The following is a 19,803-nucleotide window of genomic DNA, read 5'->3' on the forward strand; positions in this document are numbered from 1 at the left end:
GTTGCCTCCCTGCGCCGCCGCCGTCGCCGCCACCTGAGGGGAGACGCGTTGTGGCCGGAGCGGCGGGACCCGGCGCTGAGGTAACGGCGCGGAGCGGGGCCGGGGCGGAGGAGGAGGGCTGGCCGGGGCTTTCCCTCGGGGATGCCGGTTCTCCCTCTCCCGGGGGCCTCCCCTCGCTCGCCGACACCCGGCGGCGGTGCCGGGGGCGGCCGTGAAGCGGCCCTGTGGGCGCGCAGGGCCGAGTGCCGGCTCCGGGCGGCGGAGGCTGGTGCCGCGCTCCGTCCCGTTGGTCCCGTATGTCCCGTCCTCCCCCCCCCTTCCCCCTTTCCCGCCGCCCCTCGGAGGGGAGGGGGCGCCGGAGAGAGGGGTTAGTCCCATTCCCCCTCCGTGCAGTGCGGCGGGCACCCAAAGGCAGGTGGGGGGCAGCGCCATGCACTGCCCCTCTTTGCCCCAGCAGCCCCTTGGGGGCCCCGGGGGAAGGRGATGCCAGTCCTCTCCCCCCCTCCCCACACTTTCCTTCTGCGGTAGACCCAGGAGGTTGCTAGTCCCGCRCACTTCCCTTTTTWAAATTTATTTATTTATTTTTGCAATGCAGCAGCAGTGACCCAGGAGGAAAGGGATGTTAATCGCTTCCCCCTGCTCCTCTTTTACCTTCGCGGTGCAGCAGGGACCACTGGGCTGCTGTAGCACTGTGCACATGCACGCTCCCCTTTGCTGTGCAACACCCCAGGGTAAGGGGTGCTAATCTTAGGCACATGCACCCTCCCTTTTCCTTTGCAGTGTAGCAGGAATYCAAGAGGATCCCATGCACACAGTCCCTCCTTCTCCCTTTAAAACGCAGTGAGGATACGAAGGGAAAGGGGATGCTAGTGCAGCCTGCACCCTAACTCCCCTTCTAATGCAAGGGATGTGAGCTAGCTCCCCCTCCAGTTCCTCTAGCTTGCAATGCAACATGAACTCAAATGGAGAATGCTAGATCTGTCCAGCTCCTGTTTTCTCTCTCGCCCTTTCTAAGAAGATGATGCTTGTCTTGTCCTCCTTTGCAGTGTAATAGTAATGCAAGAATATGCGAGCTAGACTTTTCCCTCTTCTACYCCTGCTGTTTCCAATATGATAGAGATCCAGTGTGAGTAGGAGACAAGTCCTCTTTCTTTTCCCTCCATATACACAGAGAAGCTAATCTGAAAAGGTTTCTACCTTCTCATTCTCCCTGCTGGGAGTGGAGCAGTGACTGTTGTGTCACTGGGAGCAGAGAGAGGAGAAACTGTGTGCCCTTCTTCATTTTGCCTCCTAGTACGGTGAGGAGGAGTGTGAACATATGGAAGAATGGGGAAATGTCCTTTCTCCATCCTCTCCTAATTGAAATAGAGGATAGTGTGGTTCTTCCATACATTCCTTAATGCATAATGGAAGTGGAATAAGGGAGTACAGCACTGGAGTTTCTTTCCCACTGACTAATTAGAATGGAGTTAGAATATATTATTCTCCTTTTCCCCTTATATGTGGGTGAAGATGAGCTGTGGAAATAAGGTCTATGCTTGCATGCTGTGCAGTGAGTTCCTCTTCTCCCTCCATGATCAGAATTGGATGGGGAATGACCAAGCTGACACTCTCCCCTTCTGCCCCTAGTTTTACAGGAGGGTTCTAGTTTGTTGTGCCACCTCATTTCTCTGAGACAGGTCATCATGAATATAATATATCCACCTACGCAGTTTTTTTCATTGCTCCTCCTGCTGCCCCCTTAGTGACTTCGAAATTCATTTGATTGACTCCCACAAGCAAAATTTTTTTAATCTTTTCACTTTGATTTTCACTCTTTATAATAGTCTTCTATGCATATCTTAATTTAACCTTTAGAGTAGGAATTGGATGGGCTTATATGAATATAAATAATGTATAAATCCATAACCACACAAATCAACTAGTTGTTTCCTACCTTTTTTGCCCACAGCTTGCTTTCTTTCTTTCTTTAGTGCATTAGGGAAGATAGGTTGGTCCTCTTCTTTTGTCTTCAGTGTCATAAAATATGTTTCATTTTGTTTCTATATACATATAAAAATAACCACAAAAATTCACATGTATAGGCTTAACAAATAGCATACAAAAGTGGATCTGTGGTAAAAAAAAAAATACCTTGAAACTAAAAATTGCATGTTACAGCACTCATTTATCTACACAAATTAATAAGTCATCTATATTTGACACTAGTTTATAGCCAAACTGTTAGAATGCAAAACTTCAGCCTCCTTTGGCTTTTGCAACGATATGGTCTTTTTTTTTTTCTTAATTCTACCTAGACTTTTTTTCTCAGTGRAAGGGCACTGAATGACTGGACTTTATAATTTAACGTTCTTTTCTGACGCTAGTAGATATTTGCTTAATTTCCTTTTATGATACTGTATAGTAATGAGATCTTGAGTGTAAAACAGGAAAGTGTGGTAAGGACTGCTGTTTTTCTGCTTTTTTACAGTTAACTTCTCATGGTTTATTGAAAACACGCACATGCAGATTCTGTCTGATGTGTGGGAAAGTAGATTTGTTTGGAGTCACCGTACTTTGAATGTCATTAATGTGATGCTTTCTACGAAGTCTACTTGGACTTTTTCACAAGAAGCRACCAGGCTCTAGGTCCTGACTAAATTTACCCAATGTTTGTAGTGCGAACTTTAACACAATACTGCTGTGGGTACAGTTCATCTTATGTTGCTTCTGAACTTCTCTTATTATTGTTTAATCACTGCTAGAGTGGCATCTGAGTTAGAGACCGCAAATCTGTGCTAAAGAGGCAATCGCTAATCTACACTGAAAGTTCACTTCACTTAAACTATTCAGTAGTCTTTTTGAATTAATGGCTGAAATATTAAAAAAAAAAAAACTTGAAGCTTCTTTTGGTGAATTTGGGGAACCATTATTAAAATCAAAGCACCAGATTCAGAGGGGGTTAGGTCGCTTGAACAGAACTGAACTGGAAGTGGTTCTGTCTGTAATTTGTAATACTCTCATCAGGAGGTAGGAATCTGCAGGAACCTTCAGGATTAAGTAATGCTGCCTGGAAGGCGAAACAGCTTGTGTCTTCTTTAAAGATACACCAAACTGTGTGTGTGTTGGGGGGGAAGTCTGAGGAATGATTTTCTTCAGTCAGAAGGGCACAACTTCTCAAGGGCATGTGAACTTGAAATTGGATGAAAATCAGGCATGCTTAGCTGTAACAAGTCTTAAATGTTGTGGCTAATTTTGATCTTTCAGTTTCAGTGTGCTGACTGCTCTTCCCAGCAATATTGGCTTGCTTCAGGATATCATCCAGATGCTTTGATTTGAGCTGTATTGTTTGATTCTGCTGCCTAACTTGAGGTTTAGAAAGTTCTATTGTCTGCTTTCTTTGTAACATTTTACTTTTTCTAGGTTTAGGACAGTTTTACTATTCGTGGTCGTGGTTTTTTTAATGTACTTGAGTGCTGATTCCTTGTCAACAGCTGTGACGGAGTAAGCAGTCTGGAAGCAACATGTCAATGAATTTAAATKAACATCATTATGTTTAGCATCTTGGTCTTTTTCTTGTTTGTTTTTAACAGCCAGTGTTGAACAGGAATWGTCAAAATCATTGCTGCACATCCACTGTGTTAGAGATGTGTGGTACCTAAATTTTCTGACCGTAAGATGGGCGTGTGTAAGTGAAAGCGCGTATATAACTTTTGATCAGCTGATACGACTTTTCCAGGAGAGGTCTGACAATGAACTTTTTTTTTTTTATGTCTTACTATGTTTGCATTAGGGGGGAGAGAATAACTTTTTCCTTCTCTGACTTGCAGAATTTATTTCTCTTCCTGAATATCTAAGGAAAACAATTACTCTCAAAACTGGAAGTCTGTTCAAATTTGCCATTGCTTCATCTTGGGAATATTGATGGAGTACTTGGGGTTTTCTAGTTTGAACAGAATTTCCAATCTTACCTTTTAATGCAAGCAGTTATTTTCTTTTTTAAAGCAATTGACTGAATTTTGCTGGTTCATTGCGGTAAGATAAAACTGTTATAAGAAAAGGGCTTCTTTGTACTCTGGCTGCTTTTTTTGCTGCGTTAGCCTCTGATTCCAGAGTTTGTTTTTCTAGTAGACTGGTGCAATATGCTGAGTCCCTGTTCTACTTGTTCTACCTCCGGCTCCTTAATGCTGAGAAAGTGCAGATCCAGCCCTAGGGAAAGACTGCTGTTTAAGTTGGCTCTATAGGTATTATGGAACCGGCAGAACAACCGTACATGGCCACCTTTGCAGTTTCCGTCTTACAGTATGTGGAGAAAGGGATGATCTAAATTTGCCATTTTCTGGTTTATCCTCAGCTGCTACGATGATTTCTGGGGTGCACCATACTGCAGATAGCACAGAAATGAGAAAGTGCTATGGTSAGGGCAGTATCTTCTAGGTTGTGTGGAAAACAGTACAAGGTATTTGGTGAGGCATGGCAAACAGCAATGGTGTAGACCCGAGGCCTCTATGTAAGAGTGGGTTTTCCTATTTGTACGTTGGACATTTGTACTGATCGGACGTTGATCCAGTCCCTATAAAACAGGAGCAGTGACTGATYTGAGCAGCTCTCTTCTTGGTGTGTGATTTGGTGAAGTTGTTCTGAATAGGGCATAACTCCTTGTTGTATTTAATCTTTTGAGGCCGACGTATGTCTGGGATTTGTGCGCAAGTAAAGTAGTTGTGTTTCAGGACAGCTAGCCAAACTGTGAATGCGACTTGCTAGGCAATACAGTATTCTTCAAAGCTACAAGTTGTGACTTGTGTATTGATGGTGGTGACTATTTTGTTTTTGTTTTATAATTATTCAGCAGAAGCTATGTGACCATGCAACTAAAGATGCTATCACTGTGAAAGTATCTGTGGAGATGCTGAGTCATAAATAATTTGTTTTGAATTTGGTCAATAACTGTAATYCTCGCTTGGTTAAATTTGAAGTGTGGATTTTTCTAAAAATATTTACTTTATAGTAAATATATTCTGCTTTTTTCCAATCCATTTTAGATAAATTTTACAGCACATCACCTTTTTTTGCACAAGAAAAATCTGAAACCAGAATTAAGACTTAGCAAGAGACCTTCTAATCTTGCAATTGTCTCTTACACTTGATAATTTCAAGCAATTTGTCCGACTATTTAAATACTTTAAATAATTACAAGACTCTATTGTATTCCGTTTTTTGTTTCAGGTCATCTAACAAAAGAAGAACTTGACTGCTGTTCAGTCAGGATGGGGTCRGTTGTGTGGGAATGTGGATAAACATTTTAATATCTTAACCTAATACAYGCTGTATAATAATGTGAAAAGAAAAAGCAAGATGTCTCACACCTCTTTCTCAATCACGTCATCTGGACTGAGCAAACAGTGTTGTATACAAAGAGCATTCAAGTTTTGAAGAGCCTTAAACAAGGACTGAAAATATTGGTATTAAAGTGAAATCTGAAGATACATGAGGAGTTTAAAGAGTTTTCTGACTGGGCTCAATAAGTGGCCCCATTTGTGTGGAAGGATGGCTGCTGGCTGGATGTTCTGTTACCTTTGGCTTTTGGATGTTTTGGTGGGGCACACAAGAGGGCACAGTTTATTTTCTTGTGAGCCCATCATCTTGCGGATGTGCCAGGATCTGCCTTACAATACCACCTTTATGCCTAATCTTCTGAATCATTATGACCAGCAAACAGCTGCATTAGCAATGGAGGTAAGACTCAATTCTTCTACCAGTATATATGTTTTAGGCCTTTAATTGACAAATAATTTGTAACAGAAATCTGAAAGATGTTTATGTAAAATATCTAAAATTAATTAAATATATAAACAAATACCGCTTACAAAAGATGTATTTTAGTATATACTAAAATATTCTCTGACTGCAGAATTTGTCTAATTTGGTATAACTGAATATGAAATACTCTGGATGTGTTTGTATGTTAGTCTGTTACATTAAATATTTAGACAGATCAAGAATGCATATTTTGAGTTGTCTGTCAGTTAACTAAATGCCAGAATTCTATGCTGAACAATCAATAGAAGATTTGTAGTTTTGACTAGTGTGTTCTTCAGTGGTTTAGTAGTATTTGACTATTTTCTTGCTGCACAAACATTTGGTGTGAATGAAATAAAAATAATAAGAGTTACTATGAACAAAGCGGAAATTGCTTATTTATTAGTACAACTTTTTTTCAGCCACAAGTAAGTCTACTGTCTTGCAAACAGTTTAGTTAACCTGTTTTTGTTCTATATTCAGGCAGAAAAGCTTGTATACTTGCGCTTTTCTTGTTATTATGATACTTCACTAGTTACCATTATCCCCAAAAGCCTTCCTTGAGTTTACACATAATCGCTTCCCACCACCACCTTAAAAAAAAAAAAATCCACTGATAGTTATCTAAGCTTTCTTTAGAGAACTTTCATGATGGGACTTCAACCATAAACTTAAGTCTCTTTTTCTCTATAGTCTAGTTCATACAGGACTTCCCATAAGAGACTTGTGCAAATTAAGTTTACTTGTATTTCTGTAGTGCTCAGGAATCCTAGCTGATGGATAGGCTAAACTGTATATTGAGAACAGAAAAGGTGATCATGTGTCTTCACTTTTGAATGTTTGTTCGGACAGTAAAGAACCTKAATTTAGTTATTCCTGTTTAACAGTCTAAAGCCAAGGCATTATAAGATTTTTCCATAGAGCAGTTTTGTACCAGACTTGATAAGCTTTTTTTATTTAAAAAGAGAATAGAGACTCTTGCCATTAAATTTGCCTYGTTTGAAAAACCTATCAACTGCCCGTTTGGATGTGGCTAGGGATTACAAGTTATCCTAAAGACAAAGCCAGAGTTACTTTTATTTTAAAATTGGTTCTGGTAAGTTGTAAGAATCTCTTAAAATCTAATTTAAGGAGAAAAAATGGAGCTAAAGCAAGTAACKGAGGTCAAAGTGATAAACTATAAACAATTTGTTACATACCTAATTGTTTATTTCCCCCTTTGAAAGGTAGAACTTGGGATATTAAAGAAACAAAACCAGATTAACTGAAGACTTTTGGGACTTGGAGGGGGTTGTTTTGTTTTGTTTTTTGCCTTACTGAAAAGCTGCTTGAATAAATGTTACTTAGGGAAAGTGAGTGTGCCTTATGCAAAGGGAAGTCCTGCCTTACAAATCTCTGAATTCTCTGAGATTTGACAAACATGGATAAGTGATCCAGCTAATAGTCTTTTTGACTTGCCAGAAARCATTTTATAATATCTGCACCTTGTACATAGGTAAGGTAGGAAAGTCCTAGAAAGAATAGGTTATTGTAAAGATTKGGAGTATGTGATAGAAATAGCTGGTCTCCTCTTCCAGTGGAAATTAACAGTGGAATGCCCTAGGGATCTGTGCAGTTCAGTAGATGTGTAAATGATCTAGATGAGTTAGCAGTAAGGTGAGAAAATCTGTTGATGCTATTGTGAATACCTTAAAGTTTAAGACAAACCAGAATGAAGAATTGTAAAGATTGAATTCCTTCCACTGTTTTGTAGCTTAATGTGTGAAAATGTAATCTCAAGACAAAGTGGTAAATATGTGGGTTATTTATACATATAAAAATATGGGAGGAGGAAATAATGTTCTTCATATCAATGGTAGCAGTCAGCATATTTTCTTGGACTTGCAATGTTTTGTTCTATTTCAATATCATCCAAAAGCTGAACAGAGCAGTAAGAAAGCAAAAATACAAATCAGACATTTGGAATAATTAGGAAAATATAACAGGATTAAAAGGAATGCCCAGACGTTGTTGTGTTGCTGTGGTTCACAAATAGCTTGAGTACTGTGTGAAGTTCTGATCTATCTGAAGCAAAAGTGTATTTGAATGGAAAGTGTTCCAGAGAAGAACAGGAAGAATGATCAGTGGCTTATGGAACAGCTCCCATATGAGGCATATTAAGATTCTACAGCCTGCTTAAAAAACTTAAGTGACATCTTGAGGGTGAATACGAATTGACTGTTCACCACTATCTTACAGCACAGGAGCTAGGGTCTGTCAAATGAAGCTGGTCAAAGCCAGGTCAAAACAAAGGGGAAGAGATGGTTCTTCAAACTGCTAGCAGCAGAGCYGTGGAACTCTTAGAAAATATTGTAGATGCAAAAAGTTGGAGGAGACCAAACAAGAACTTGGAAGAGTGTTTAGGTACTCATTAGACTCATCCCCTAAGCTGAAAATTTCCAAAGGTTGGGAAGGCATTAGGAAATGTAAGAAATGCCTGGATGAGTTGGACTAATGGTCCCTTTTGCCCAGTGTTTTGCCCAGTATTGCTAATGGCAATAAGAGGTACCCTTTAGGGAAAGGATGCAAGCCTTGCCACTGTCTGTGGCCTGCTTCCCTTATGCTTCCCCAGTTCCTAGATTATGGATGTTAGAAGGTATATCCTTGTCTGTTCCTTTTAGTATGATTTTATGGACCTATTATTGATGATTTTTTTTAATACAATACGACCTACCTAACTCTTTAGTGAAAACAGACTCTAGAAGTTCACTGGCCACTGTGTAAAGAAATACTTATTCTCTAACCTGTTTTAAACTAGTCTGCTGCTAGTTTCACTGAATACCCTGCTGTTACAGTATTGTGCAATATTGTTCTGCRTTTACTTTCTCTGATGCATTTGTGATTTTTGGAAACCTCAGTTTTATCCCTCAGGCCTTTCCTCTCCAATTTGAAAATTCCCAGCTGTTTGGGCTTTCTTCTTGCAATTCAGCTGCTTCATTCCAGTAATCATTTTAGTTACCCTTCTTTGTACTGTTTCCAGCTCTGTCCTTGTTGAGGTGCAGAGATGAGAATGGCACACAATACTCCACCCTAAGTGGGCATGCTAAGAGTTAAAACAAAATGATKCTTTTTGTTGTCAATAACTTCTTGCTAATTGCCAACATTACAGTGTCTTTCCTGGCTTTTGTTGCATGTTAAGCCAAGTATTTCAGAGAACTGTCAAAATATCACTTTCGCTTTCCCTAATAGTCTGTTTATGGTCACAGCTGGAAGCAGAGTGTTAGATTATATAGACCCTCAGTCTGAACCAGGAGGATTGTTAAAAATGTTCTTATCTTCTTAAAATAGCTTTCTGCTAAGGAGAGAGAAAAATCTGAGATGGGAATGTTACTTCTCTGTACAGAATTACCGAATCACAGAATGRTTGAGATTGGAAGGGACCTCTAGAGATCGTATAGTCCAACCCCGCTAATGCTGTGTGCTGARGCTCAACTTACTGGCATAACTTATCTTGCCTGAAGCATTGTGCTTCTCCCACTCATATACTAACTAGCTTGAGTAATACTTAAACATAGCATGGGCATCCTGGTGTTAGGCTGCCATTAGTGTTGTTGGGGTACATATAATATTCCCTACTATCAGTTTAGTATATAGGCCAGTAGTTTCAGTCTGGGGATGTGCAATAGGCCACTTCTGAATGCTTCATGAAAACTGATTAAGGAATGCAAGGCTATTATCAATAAGTGGTTTTTTTTTTAATCCACTATGCAGGGACCTGCACCTTCATTCCAGGATTTCTAGGGATTTGCAAAAGAAAGAACTTTAAAACTACAGGCTTGCATGAATATATTTTCACTCCTTCTGTTAACCTAGATTCCCTCTTACATCTATTTGTAGCAAGACAGTTTAGTATTTAGCATTTTAGACTCTATTCCAAGTTCCARTAAAATGGATAGAGCACTCAGTTTGTGAACTGAATGAAGTCAACTAAAACCTGCATTGTGATATTTCTGGGTAAATATCTCTTATGTCTAAGCCCTGCCTAGTCTTCTACAAGCATAAAGGGATATGGCAACAAAGTCAATGTGATTTTAATCTTTTTTTATTGGGRGAGAGCGGTCCAGTAATTAAGTTTTCAGTGGCACTTCTCAACACTAATTCATAATAAAAATTMATTTTTCTTGTATTCTGTATTTCTTTGCTTTGATTGTGGGTGTACACTCTGAGCCACACTTGCAATTCCTATGACTAGCTGAGATTAGCATATAAATTGGGGGGGGGGGAAGTCTGATACTGGAGTTCAATACAATGAATGCTTTATATAAAAAAAAATATGACAGTTATGTTAGTATTAAAGGTGCTGGTTTTCATTGTTTTCTTAGTTGTTACACACACACACACACACACACACACACACACACACACACACAAAAGCTCTTAAAATCTTTATATATTACCCTGAAGAGTAAACTTGAAGTAAAAAAGGGAACTCTTACAACTGCCATCTTACCTCCAATAAATAAAACATTTATTTCCATACCGTTGATTGTTTCGTTGAAGGAACTGTTGAGAACTTTTCACTTGTTGATGTTTTGAGGCTTCAAGAAATATCAATTAATTGCCTTRTTGAGACTTTATTCTAAGATGGTTCCTTCAAAATTAAAACAAAGGTTAGTAACTCACTTTMTCGATGTTTTGTCGTTTAGTTCCAGCAATATTGGTATTAACCACCTTGATTAAACAAAGGAAAATAGARTATTACACCATTAGTCCCTCTTAGTGTATACTGGTCCATACTGTAATCATAATCTCTGCCTTTATTTACTCCTAGGAAAGATAATGCCTAAAGCTTTCTCCTGTGCTACATCAGTAAGGCCTGCCTTAATCTGGAAAGAGCAGAGGGAGGGATTTGTGCATGCAGGGGCCTGGAGCATTATTTTGTTCCCAAGTATCCCCTAGGGGAATTACTCCTTTTGAGAACAAACACCAGTTGCACTAGTACAACCTCTGATAACATCTGCTTTGCTATAGTTGAGACCAAGATGAGAGCTGTTAAAATACCATTTCTTTCTAAAAGGAATGCTGTGTGTTAATGTTATGTGTTAACTAACACACTAGTCACTCGAGTATCAAGATAGGAGATCAAGKGCAAATACTTCTCTGAGCGCTTCTCGCCCAGCCCAGCAGACCAGGCTGAGCTGTCCAAGCAGCGAGCCCAGTGCTGGGAGCTGTCCTGCATGGCAGTACTGCACAGCCAGGAACTGCAGCRGCGGTAATTACGAGACTCGTGCGTTTTCTGACTCTGAAGAGTCCTTGCTTTTATATGCTTTATGCTGTCGTGTTAGATAGGTTGTGAAGTATTTTGAAAAATTTCTATAATCTGTAAACAGGTCATTCTGTTACAGTAGCTATCTGGCATGGTCTGTGTTAGTTCTGCTGTTAAAACTTTGCTCTAGATATGTTTGTGATAATAGTGTCTGARAAGACGTGGTGCTGCCACATGTCCTTTGCATAACATAGATCATGTACTAAACTAGATGGTGACAATGGAGAAGTTAAATAGCCGTTATTCCCCAGAGGAGTCTGACCTTGTTTACCACTCTCATGATGATCATCACTACAATGTGAAGATTTATCTTCGCTCCCCTTTTCATGAAGTTAATGTTTCTTTGTCCTTCAAGGATTTGCCTATATGTAAGACTAGAAAGCAGTGGTTTTTCGCTGCCTTAGTGCAGTTTTTGTAGACAAATACYTTTATCAGAGAGTAAATAACTATTAGTAGTCTGCTGGAGCTTCAGCGCATATTATTAAGACACTTGTCACGGATGAAAAGAAGGGGTTTAATACGATTTTTGCAGTTAAATGTGCTGCCACCTCTTCCTTCTCATTACCCTGATATTTATGGGATCTCACAGATGATACTAAGGATCAAAGAGACTTTAAAGGGCTGGAAGCAGACATAGTTGAGGGCTAGATGGGTCCCTCTGGGTGAATCCAGAAGCYTTGTCTTTGGGGATTATACTGGAGGTCAAAGGCTCCAGAGATGACACGGTACAGTCACCATCTGGATAGAGGAGATAACGTGCTATTATTTTGCAGTCTTTCACAACTTCAAAAAAGAAAGGGCAGCAGCATGATAGATTTAGGGATGCACTGTGGCTAGACTGGTTAGCATGTGTAGATGGGAGGTGCAGAAGGGGAAATAGAGAAATTATGTTATCCCACAGTTATTTTTTTCTGCAGTGTAAGAGAGAACTGGAAGAGGGAGAGTAATAACTTTGACTTACATACAACTGGTCCACCAGTATGACAGGGTTCACCCTGTCACTTTAATATAAAGAAACCATCCAGTCAGAGTCTCAAATATTTATAAGCAGAGTTGGTGACTATTTCATGGTCASCAAATATAGAGCTATAGATGTAAAGACTCCTGATTTTTTTCGTATCCTCTCCTAGATTTACTGGATTCTTGGTGTACTGATTCTTGCAGACAAGACCTGCTGCATAGCAGAGTGCCTGCTACAAGATACATATACCTTTGCGGACTATGTTTTTTGTTTATATAGCATAGTTTCTTATCTGTGGCAATATTTTTCTCCTCCTCCCTTTAGTGATTTTTGGAGTTGTAGAAGTAGTTTATTTTTTGTCATTTTTTAAGTGGAAAATAACCTGTGTGAGGAAGTAATTTATAACAAAAAATGGTATCAATAGAAGACATAGCYATCTTATTCCATCCTGGTCTTATCACATAGGAAGGGATTTATGCATGTTTGCATTATGRTTAGGTCATGTGTGAAGTGGCTCATGTTAATAATGTTTCTAAAACATTTTTTCCATCAAGCATATGTTACTACAGATTTCAGATAGTGAGGGCTTGGACTCAGCAGGGAGTATTGTCTCTCAATTCTTGATTTGCGTAAAGATCAGAGAAGTGTGCAAAATTCGCTGGTCTTGGTTTATGTGATTGCGATTTCCACCTTCCTTGAAGCTGAGAAGTAGTGCTGCCCTATTCCTCTTCTCCTATTTCTGAGTGATATTTTAGATACAAGTGGGAAGCATCTTTGTTTTCCACTGAATAGGCAAGAATGGGAAGAATGTAGGAATGTGGAAAGATCYTTAAGTCCTTCCCTCTTTAATTTCATCTTTATCCCTTTTCCCCCATGTCTTTTGCATTTYCTGCACACTGTACTCTCCTAAATCTCAGTAGTTTTCTTTGGCTTTTCATATTTTTCAATTCTCCACCAAAAAGCCATAGAAGTATAAGAATAAAAGCAAAAATAAGCTTTAATCAGATGATGTTGTGTAAAGCATCATAATTTTTGAGTATTTTTAATTGCAAAACCARAATATTGGTCTCAAAGCTAAAATTACAAAGATACTTCTGCAGAATGTAGGCAATCCAAAAGGGGTTCCTGATAATGTATCAAGAAATTCTTGCTTTAACAAAACCTGAGGTTTGTCTGTGTGAAATGTATTAGCCTATCGTTTCAAACCTGACCTGTAATAGGCATGAATGTTGTGCAAAGGTGATGAAGTCCTGAGTGTATTAGACCAGTTTCAGAAGAATTAAAGCTGTTGTTATAGGCCCAAATAGACCATGCAAAAATTATGACAGTTTTTTTTTTAATGAGGCTTTAGAGAATGCTGATTCTTGAACATATCCTTGAATGAGTTCATATTAGGACCATCAATCTTATTCTTTTCACACTGAAATACAACAAAATTCAAGATAATCTGAATCAGCTAGTGGATATTAAAGCATTTAGAAACATCTGACAGGAAGAGCAGCAACAGGAAGTAAGGAGCTGTATAATTTATGTTCAGCTAAAACGCATAGATATGCATATTTACCAACTTCAAAGTTGCTTGCCTGGTAGCTACTGTGAATCCTGGTGTGGAATCAGGACAAATCAGAGACAAGTCTTGCAATGGTATCTTGTTTCTACTTTAGGACATGTAGAGGAAGGAGAACAGAAATTCCATAGCCAACTTAATGTGGACTTTCATTTTGCATTTTCTGTCACTTTTTATGCACTAGAGGCTTAACTAAGGAACAAAAGGAAAGATACTTGTTTTTGACTAAAAATCTTTTGAAGCAGTTAATCCAAACAGTGTAATACCAAGAGAAGATTGGTACTGCATGCTTCAGTGTTTAGATGAAAGTTGGACTTTTAGGCTGTTGTTACRTGCAGTCCTTGGGAGGACATTATAATTCTGACAACCAAACTGTTAAATATTGACTTACAGAAGAAGGTAGTTGTTCATTTGTTGATCCAGGCCTGCGATAGCAAACCTAATGAACCTAATGGCTCATGCCTCTTACTGTACCTAGACCATGCTTGAATATGTTGTCTATCCTAGAACAGTGATCAAAGAGAATATGAACTGTAACTTGCATTTTAATGTAAAGTGCGTATTTATTTGATTGAGGGATTACAATAGTCTTCGATTTTTTTTCCTACATAGGCCATATCACTGTATTTCAGGAAACTGGATAGAAGTATTATAGTGCTGCGCTGTACAGAACAGCATGAAAGAAGAGAGTACCAAAGAGCACTTCTGTTTAACACAAGGTTAAAACTTATGCATGTAGATCATTGGTACTCAAATAGCAAAGCTAAACAGCAGGTGTTAGAAACCTTTAATTTCCTTTCCTTGGCTGGCTAACAGGCTTCCTCAAGAGAGTAATTTCAGAAATACTGTTTCCTAGTCTTTTATGTTTGTTAATCAGAACAAAATGCCACATGAATATTTTCAAAATGCAGACTATTAGTGAGACAGAAAAGAAGAAAACTTTTGTTAAATGAATAGACTRCTGCTTACGTGGTGAAAATTAACTCTTGTTACCATGTTCATACCTTCTTAAACAAAAGGATAATTCTGAATGATGATTCAACTGGAAATGTGAAAACAAAACTTATCTTTAATAGTTTATTGTAAGCATATGAAAAAAATTAGTTTTATGTAATGATTAAGTTTAAAGTGAATGCTCTACATCTTAATCAACATCTATTCACAGTGGGCCTGTTTTCAGGGTCATGGAGGCAGATGGCTCTGCGTTGTGGCTAATTCTGTAGCATCTGGTAGAGGCTTAAGGAGGAGTTATTAGGAAAGGTGGAACACACATGAATTTATTTAGAGTAGTCAAATGACAACCTAGCATACTTTGTAGTCCGTTGTAGCTTTTTACCTGCATCTGCTAGTTCTGCAACAAGACTGTTCTGCCAGAGCACTAAGGGAATTCTGGTTTTGTCATTTATTATCTCCCTTATCTTCCACAAGCATACAGTCATTCATCCCTATCCTTTTGTATGTTTTTCTTCTCTAGCTTAATCAAAATCACCCAACTGATTCTCTTTTAGATTCAGCTGCTATGGGACAAAAGCCATTATTTGTTTTTTATATTGCATACTGTAGTAGTGCAGGTTATTTGTTACAATGACTAGACTTACAAATCCTGCTAGAGAGAAGACTAACTTAGACAAAGATGTAGTTGTGCTAAATTAATACTGAAATAGCTACATCGCTAATAGGGATAGAGTCCAATGTGTGTATGTGCAAAATGCTATGAGCTATTTCAGTATTAATTACCACTTGCGTTTAGTCCAAATCACTAGAAAGACCTTTATCTTCCCTCTTTCTTCTGATATTAATGTTATTTAGAAACAACATTTTAACATTTTTAACTTGTTAGCTGACATAATAGGTTGGAATATCTTTAGTTTTTTGTCCTTTCCATTTGCCTTCTTCCAGAGCTTGTTTTCCCTGCAGAAAGCTAAAAATTGGCAGTGATGTCAATAACCATGGACTTCTTCAAAGCTCTGTGGCTTGGCTAGGAAGTACTTTTTCTTTTGCTGATCTCTTGGAAGTGTTTGTGTGTGTGTGCCCCCCCCCTTTGATTTCAGTAGTTTGTGGTGGTGATTCCTATTTTAGGATACTCTGATGGAAGAAGAAAGTCACAACAGGCTGACAAGACAGGAGTGTAATAGCAAATAACTTAAACAGCAAGGAGCAATCATGCAGCTGGTATGGCTGCAATTTTCTTCCTTGTTTTGGGAGACATTCATGGTGACTTTAAAGAATGTGAGGATGGCTTTTATGGATTTGAATCATTTTTGTATCAGCAGGATACTTCTGCGTGGCTGTGAAGCTACTGTGTTCTGTGGTTTGAGAAGAAGAATATATATAGAAATATGTTATTAATGTTCAAAGGGCTACTGCCTTATTCCTGATTTTGTATCCTATCCATTAAAGGAAGCAGATGCATACGGGATTTGCGACTTGCTGAGGGAAAACAAGCCTGCTTTTTTCCGACCTATAGCTCTGGTTAGTACTGARGCTAAGTAGTCTGTGGATTGTTTTGATATTTGTTAAAGGTAAATTTTATAATACTCTGTGTAAGAGAGAGTCTCATAAAAATGGAATTAAGGAGGAAATGGATATGTGTACAAACTAAACTAAGAACAGTGATACAAAATCAGACTGGAGGTGCGTTTAGTGTGGTATTCTGTTACCTGATCGTGGCCCACAGTGAGTGCTGTATGGAAAGGTATAAGAACAAGRCAAGTATGTCATGATATGACCATGCTGTACTTCCACATCCAACAATTTGTGGCTTTGAAATTACGTCTTTGCATTAGTAATGCAGGTATTAATGTATTTTTCCACCAATTTATCAGTTTGCTTCCTGAACTCATACGATCTTTCAGCATCCACAAAATTCTGCAACAAGGAGTCACGTAATGCTTCACATGACACCTTTACCGTACCTGTTGCTGGAGAGGGCTTTGGCGGCAGGGGCGTGTGTGTTGGGGGGAAAGAAGTCTTCTTTTTGAATTTGCCACCTGCTGTTTTGTCTCCTACTTCTTGGTCTGAAGAGATGGAGAAAAATTGGACCGTGTTTTTGCTTTACGGATCATTTGTGGTTTTATGGGTCTATTTCATACCTCATCCTCCTGTCTGTTTCTCAAGATGCAAAACCAAAAGTGCCATACCTAAATTTAAGTGCAGTATATGAATGCAATTGCTATTCAGATCACATGTTAATATACTGTATATACATCCAGTCTRTCCTATTGCTCTTGTAGTAACAATTACAAGTGCTGGCCTCTGTCTGCTGTGTTTTGCAGAATTGTTAGTTAATGTTATTTGGTTCTGTGTATTTCCAGCTGTAGTTCAATAGAAATCTTTCTAAAGCTGTGTTATTTCCAGTTACCTGTGAGATTCTGGAGAACATCTTTGGAGYCTTTCAAAGTCATGGGGAAAAAGAATGTTCAACATCTTTGCAGGAGAAGAATATKAAATATCTGTGTTTGCTCWGAGAATCAGATTTGCCCAGTTTCACTGAAGTCTGTTGTAAATTAACTTCATGGAAATATGTGGACTTAAAGCTAGCATGAAGTTGGACATTTGGTCCTTAAAGTTTTATTTTAATGATAGTTTGTTTGTTGGTAATACTTTCCTTTGCACCTCAGATTGGAAGCTGTGGCTTCGAGCATTGGGTGTTTCATGGTGCCTTTCACGTCTTGTTTCCCGTGTTGGGAATTTGGCTCCATGCTYGTACTCCCCGTCTGCGGTCGGTCGGCAGAGCTGGTTCCTATGGTTACTCGCCCTTTGTAGGGTGACAAAGGTTGGCATCCTGATTCTCATGAGCCAAATTCTGCCCTTTGACTCTCTCCCCTTTTCACACCCCTTGCTCAGCTTGGCCTCTTGCTCTGCTCGGAGGCTTGTCAGCAAGGGGGTTCCCATGGTAACGAGGAAGGAAATTTGAAAAGAGAAGAAGAGTGAATAGGAGCACAAAGGCCTGGTTAATTTGAATTTGAACAAGGAAGGAAGGCTCCTTGTAGTTCATCTTTGTGCGTTGTAGAAACCTGAAATTTATCTTTTAAAAGTTGCTTTCAATTTGTAAACTTGTTTATATTCCCTGTTTCTTGATTTATAGAACAAAAGTTGTCATGTTTGAGGTACTGAGCAACAAGAAACATTTTTCTTTTTAAATTCAGTGATAGAATTCCCTTTGAGTGTTCATTTAACTTTTTTTCACCTCTACAGGTCCAAAAACATGATTCAGGTTTTAATAGTTTTTTTTTCTGAGAACTTGAGTATTACATGTATGATTCAGTTATCCTATCAATTATCTAATGTCTGTACATACTTTTTTTGTGGAGTGAATGAGTCCATCTATTCTGTAGTTCAGAATAGATAGACCCATTAGTTGAAATTCTTTGTGCTAAATATTCCTCCTTGCTTCTTCTTGTACTTTTGTTAGCATTTTTATTTAATCTGGGCATGTGCAATACAGAAATATGACTGCAGAGAAAAATACAGTAACAAAATTTGGTCTTTGATTTCAGTTTTAATGCTTACTGTCAGCAACTAAGAAAATTTTCAAAAAATGTTTTAAAATATGTACCATTTGATAACAAATGCCTTTGAGATGCATATTTTACAAATGTATTAAATAACAATTAGTCAAAGTTTGATTTTAAATTTGTGCTAAAGAACAATGAAATTACTTTGTCTACAGATTTTCCACACTAGCTTTTTGAATGACAAATAGTCCATCTAGTTTTTACGGAAAAAATAGGTGCTACCTTTGGTTGAAAAAATACCATTTAAATATTCTGATCTGGAAATTTGTCCTCCAACTTCACTTTCACAAATTCCTGCAGCAAAAATACTGAAAAATCTCAAAGAGTACATGTATGTCATGCACAGTTACTTTGACTCTACAAGCAAATTATTCCTGTTATTCAGAATAACATTAGTTACTATTAGCTAAGTGGCATCACAAAAAGACAACATAATTCTTCAGATCCATCAGCTACTTTTTCCTAAGACAATGGAAGCAGTTCCTTCTGTCTGGAAAAAATAAGCTTCTGGGCTCTTAAAATTTAGGCTTTGGTTCCCTCCTGCTTTGTACTAGTTGCTACTAGTAGCCTGGGTTGTGGAGGGGATTTGAGAAAGGGGTGTTGAATTGGAGCCAGGATTATAAAAGATCTGCAGCTTGCAGTTCTGCTACAGTGACAGCCAATTCCTCTGCCCTGACCTGTTGTACCCATCAGAGAGGAGTCACAGTGTGAAGGATTAAAGGACATGTTTTTCATCTGGATGGTGTTAGTCACCATCCATGAGGTGGGAGGCAGTGGGAGCTAGGTGTGAGTGAAATCGGCAAAGGACTGAAGCAGAACTCATCGTGACATTTAAAAAAAAAAAAAATAGACACACACATACACTCCTATCCACTCTTCTATCTCTATCCCGCTTCTTTTGAGGTTCAAGAGACAAAAGGATCTGGAAAGCAGCTCTACTGTATGAACTTCCTATGGTTCTTCAGAGCAGAAACGCCCTTTGAGCGGTCTGCTGYGGTCTGCCAGAGGAGCCTGCTGTGGCTAGCCAAACAAGGCTTATCACAGCAGGCTTCCAGCTCTTGTCGCCTTCCCTACCTCATAGCCCCACACCTGGTCTTTGCTCGATTGCCTTTTCCATCCTTTTAGACACAGATATTTATAAAAGGGATTTTGCAGTGTTAGGCAATTATTCAGGCAGGCAATCAATGGGAAACACATTTACTATCTCTTAAATCACCCTCACATGCTTACATCTGCAAGTAATTTAGTGCAGTCTTTCCAGTTCATCTGACCTGCTCTTTTATAGCTTGATCTCACTTATTCCATTCTGTGTAAATTCCCTATAGGTAAAAACATCCCTGCACTTTTTCTGTGCGGCACCTGATACATGGAGTACGTTAGCAGAGCTTGTAGGTGCCCTTTACTGTTTGAGATAACCTTGTGGAGCTGTACTACTTCCACCCATGGATATTTGCTGATATTTGTATCTATTTATTATTGTTTTTATTTTTTTTACTGGAAAAGATTTTGAGCCCACCATCCTGTGTAGAGGTCCCGCAGAGTAGCCACAAATCTTTTTGTATTCCCTTGTTTCCTCCCACTCCTATCCCCTCGCTCCTCCCGCTATTCTGCTAATCCTGCTATTGTGTCATGTTGTGTCCCGCTTGTCTGCAGCGTTTCGGAGACATGCACTATA

The 19,803-nt window shown here is 38.9% G+C and overlaps 1 protein-coding gene across 2 annotated transcripts in view; it reads left to right on the top strand.

Moving 5' to 3' along the window:
* The first annotated feature begins 12 nt into the window (after positions 1 to 12).
* Positions 13 to 19,803, top strand: part of FZD3 (frizzled class receptor 3) — a 56,723-nt gene continuing 36,932 nt past the window's right edge. The window contains exons 1-2 of one of the 2 annotated variants that reach the window (XM_085305665.1): positions 13 to 80; positions 5,206 to 5,715. In XM_085305665.1, the coding sequence (XP_085161791.1) occupies positions 5,467 to 5,715 (249 nt within the window). In that variant the 5' untranslated portion in view covers positions 13 to 80; positions 5,206 to 5,466. Of the gene's footprint in view, positions 81 to 5,205; positions 5,716 to 16,007; positions 16,084 to 19,803 lie in introns of those variants that run through there. The other variant, XM_085305667.1, reaches the window with a different exon arrangement.

Source organism: Rhea americana, unplaced genomic scaffold (genome assembly GCF_003343005.1).
Source record: "Rhea americana isolate MKP2758 unplaced genomic scaffold, rheAme1 scaffold_225, whole genome shotgun sequence".
Classification (NCBI taxonomy): domain Eukaryota; kingdom Metazoa; phylum Chordata; class Aves; order Rheiformes; family Rheidae; genus Rhea; species Rhea americana.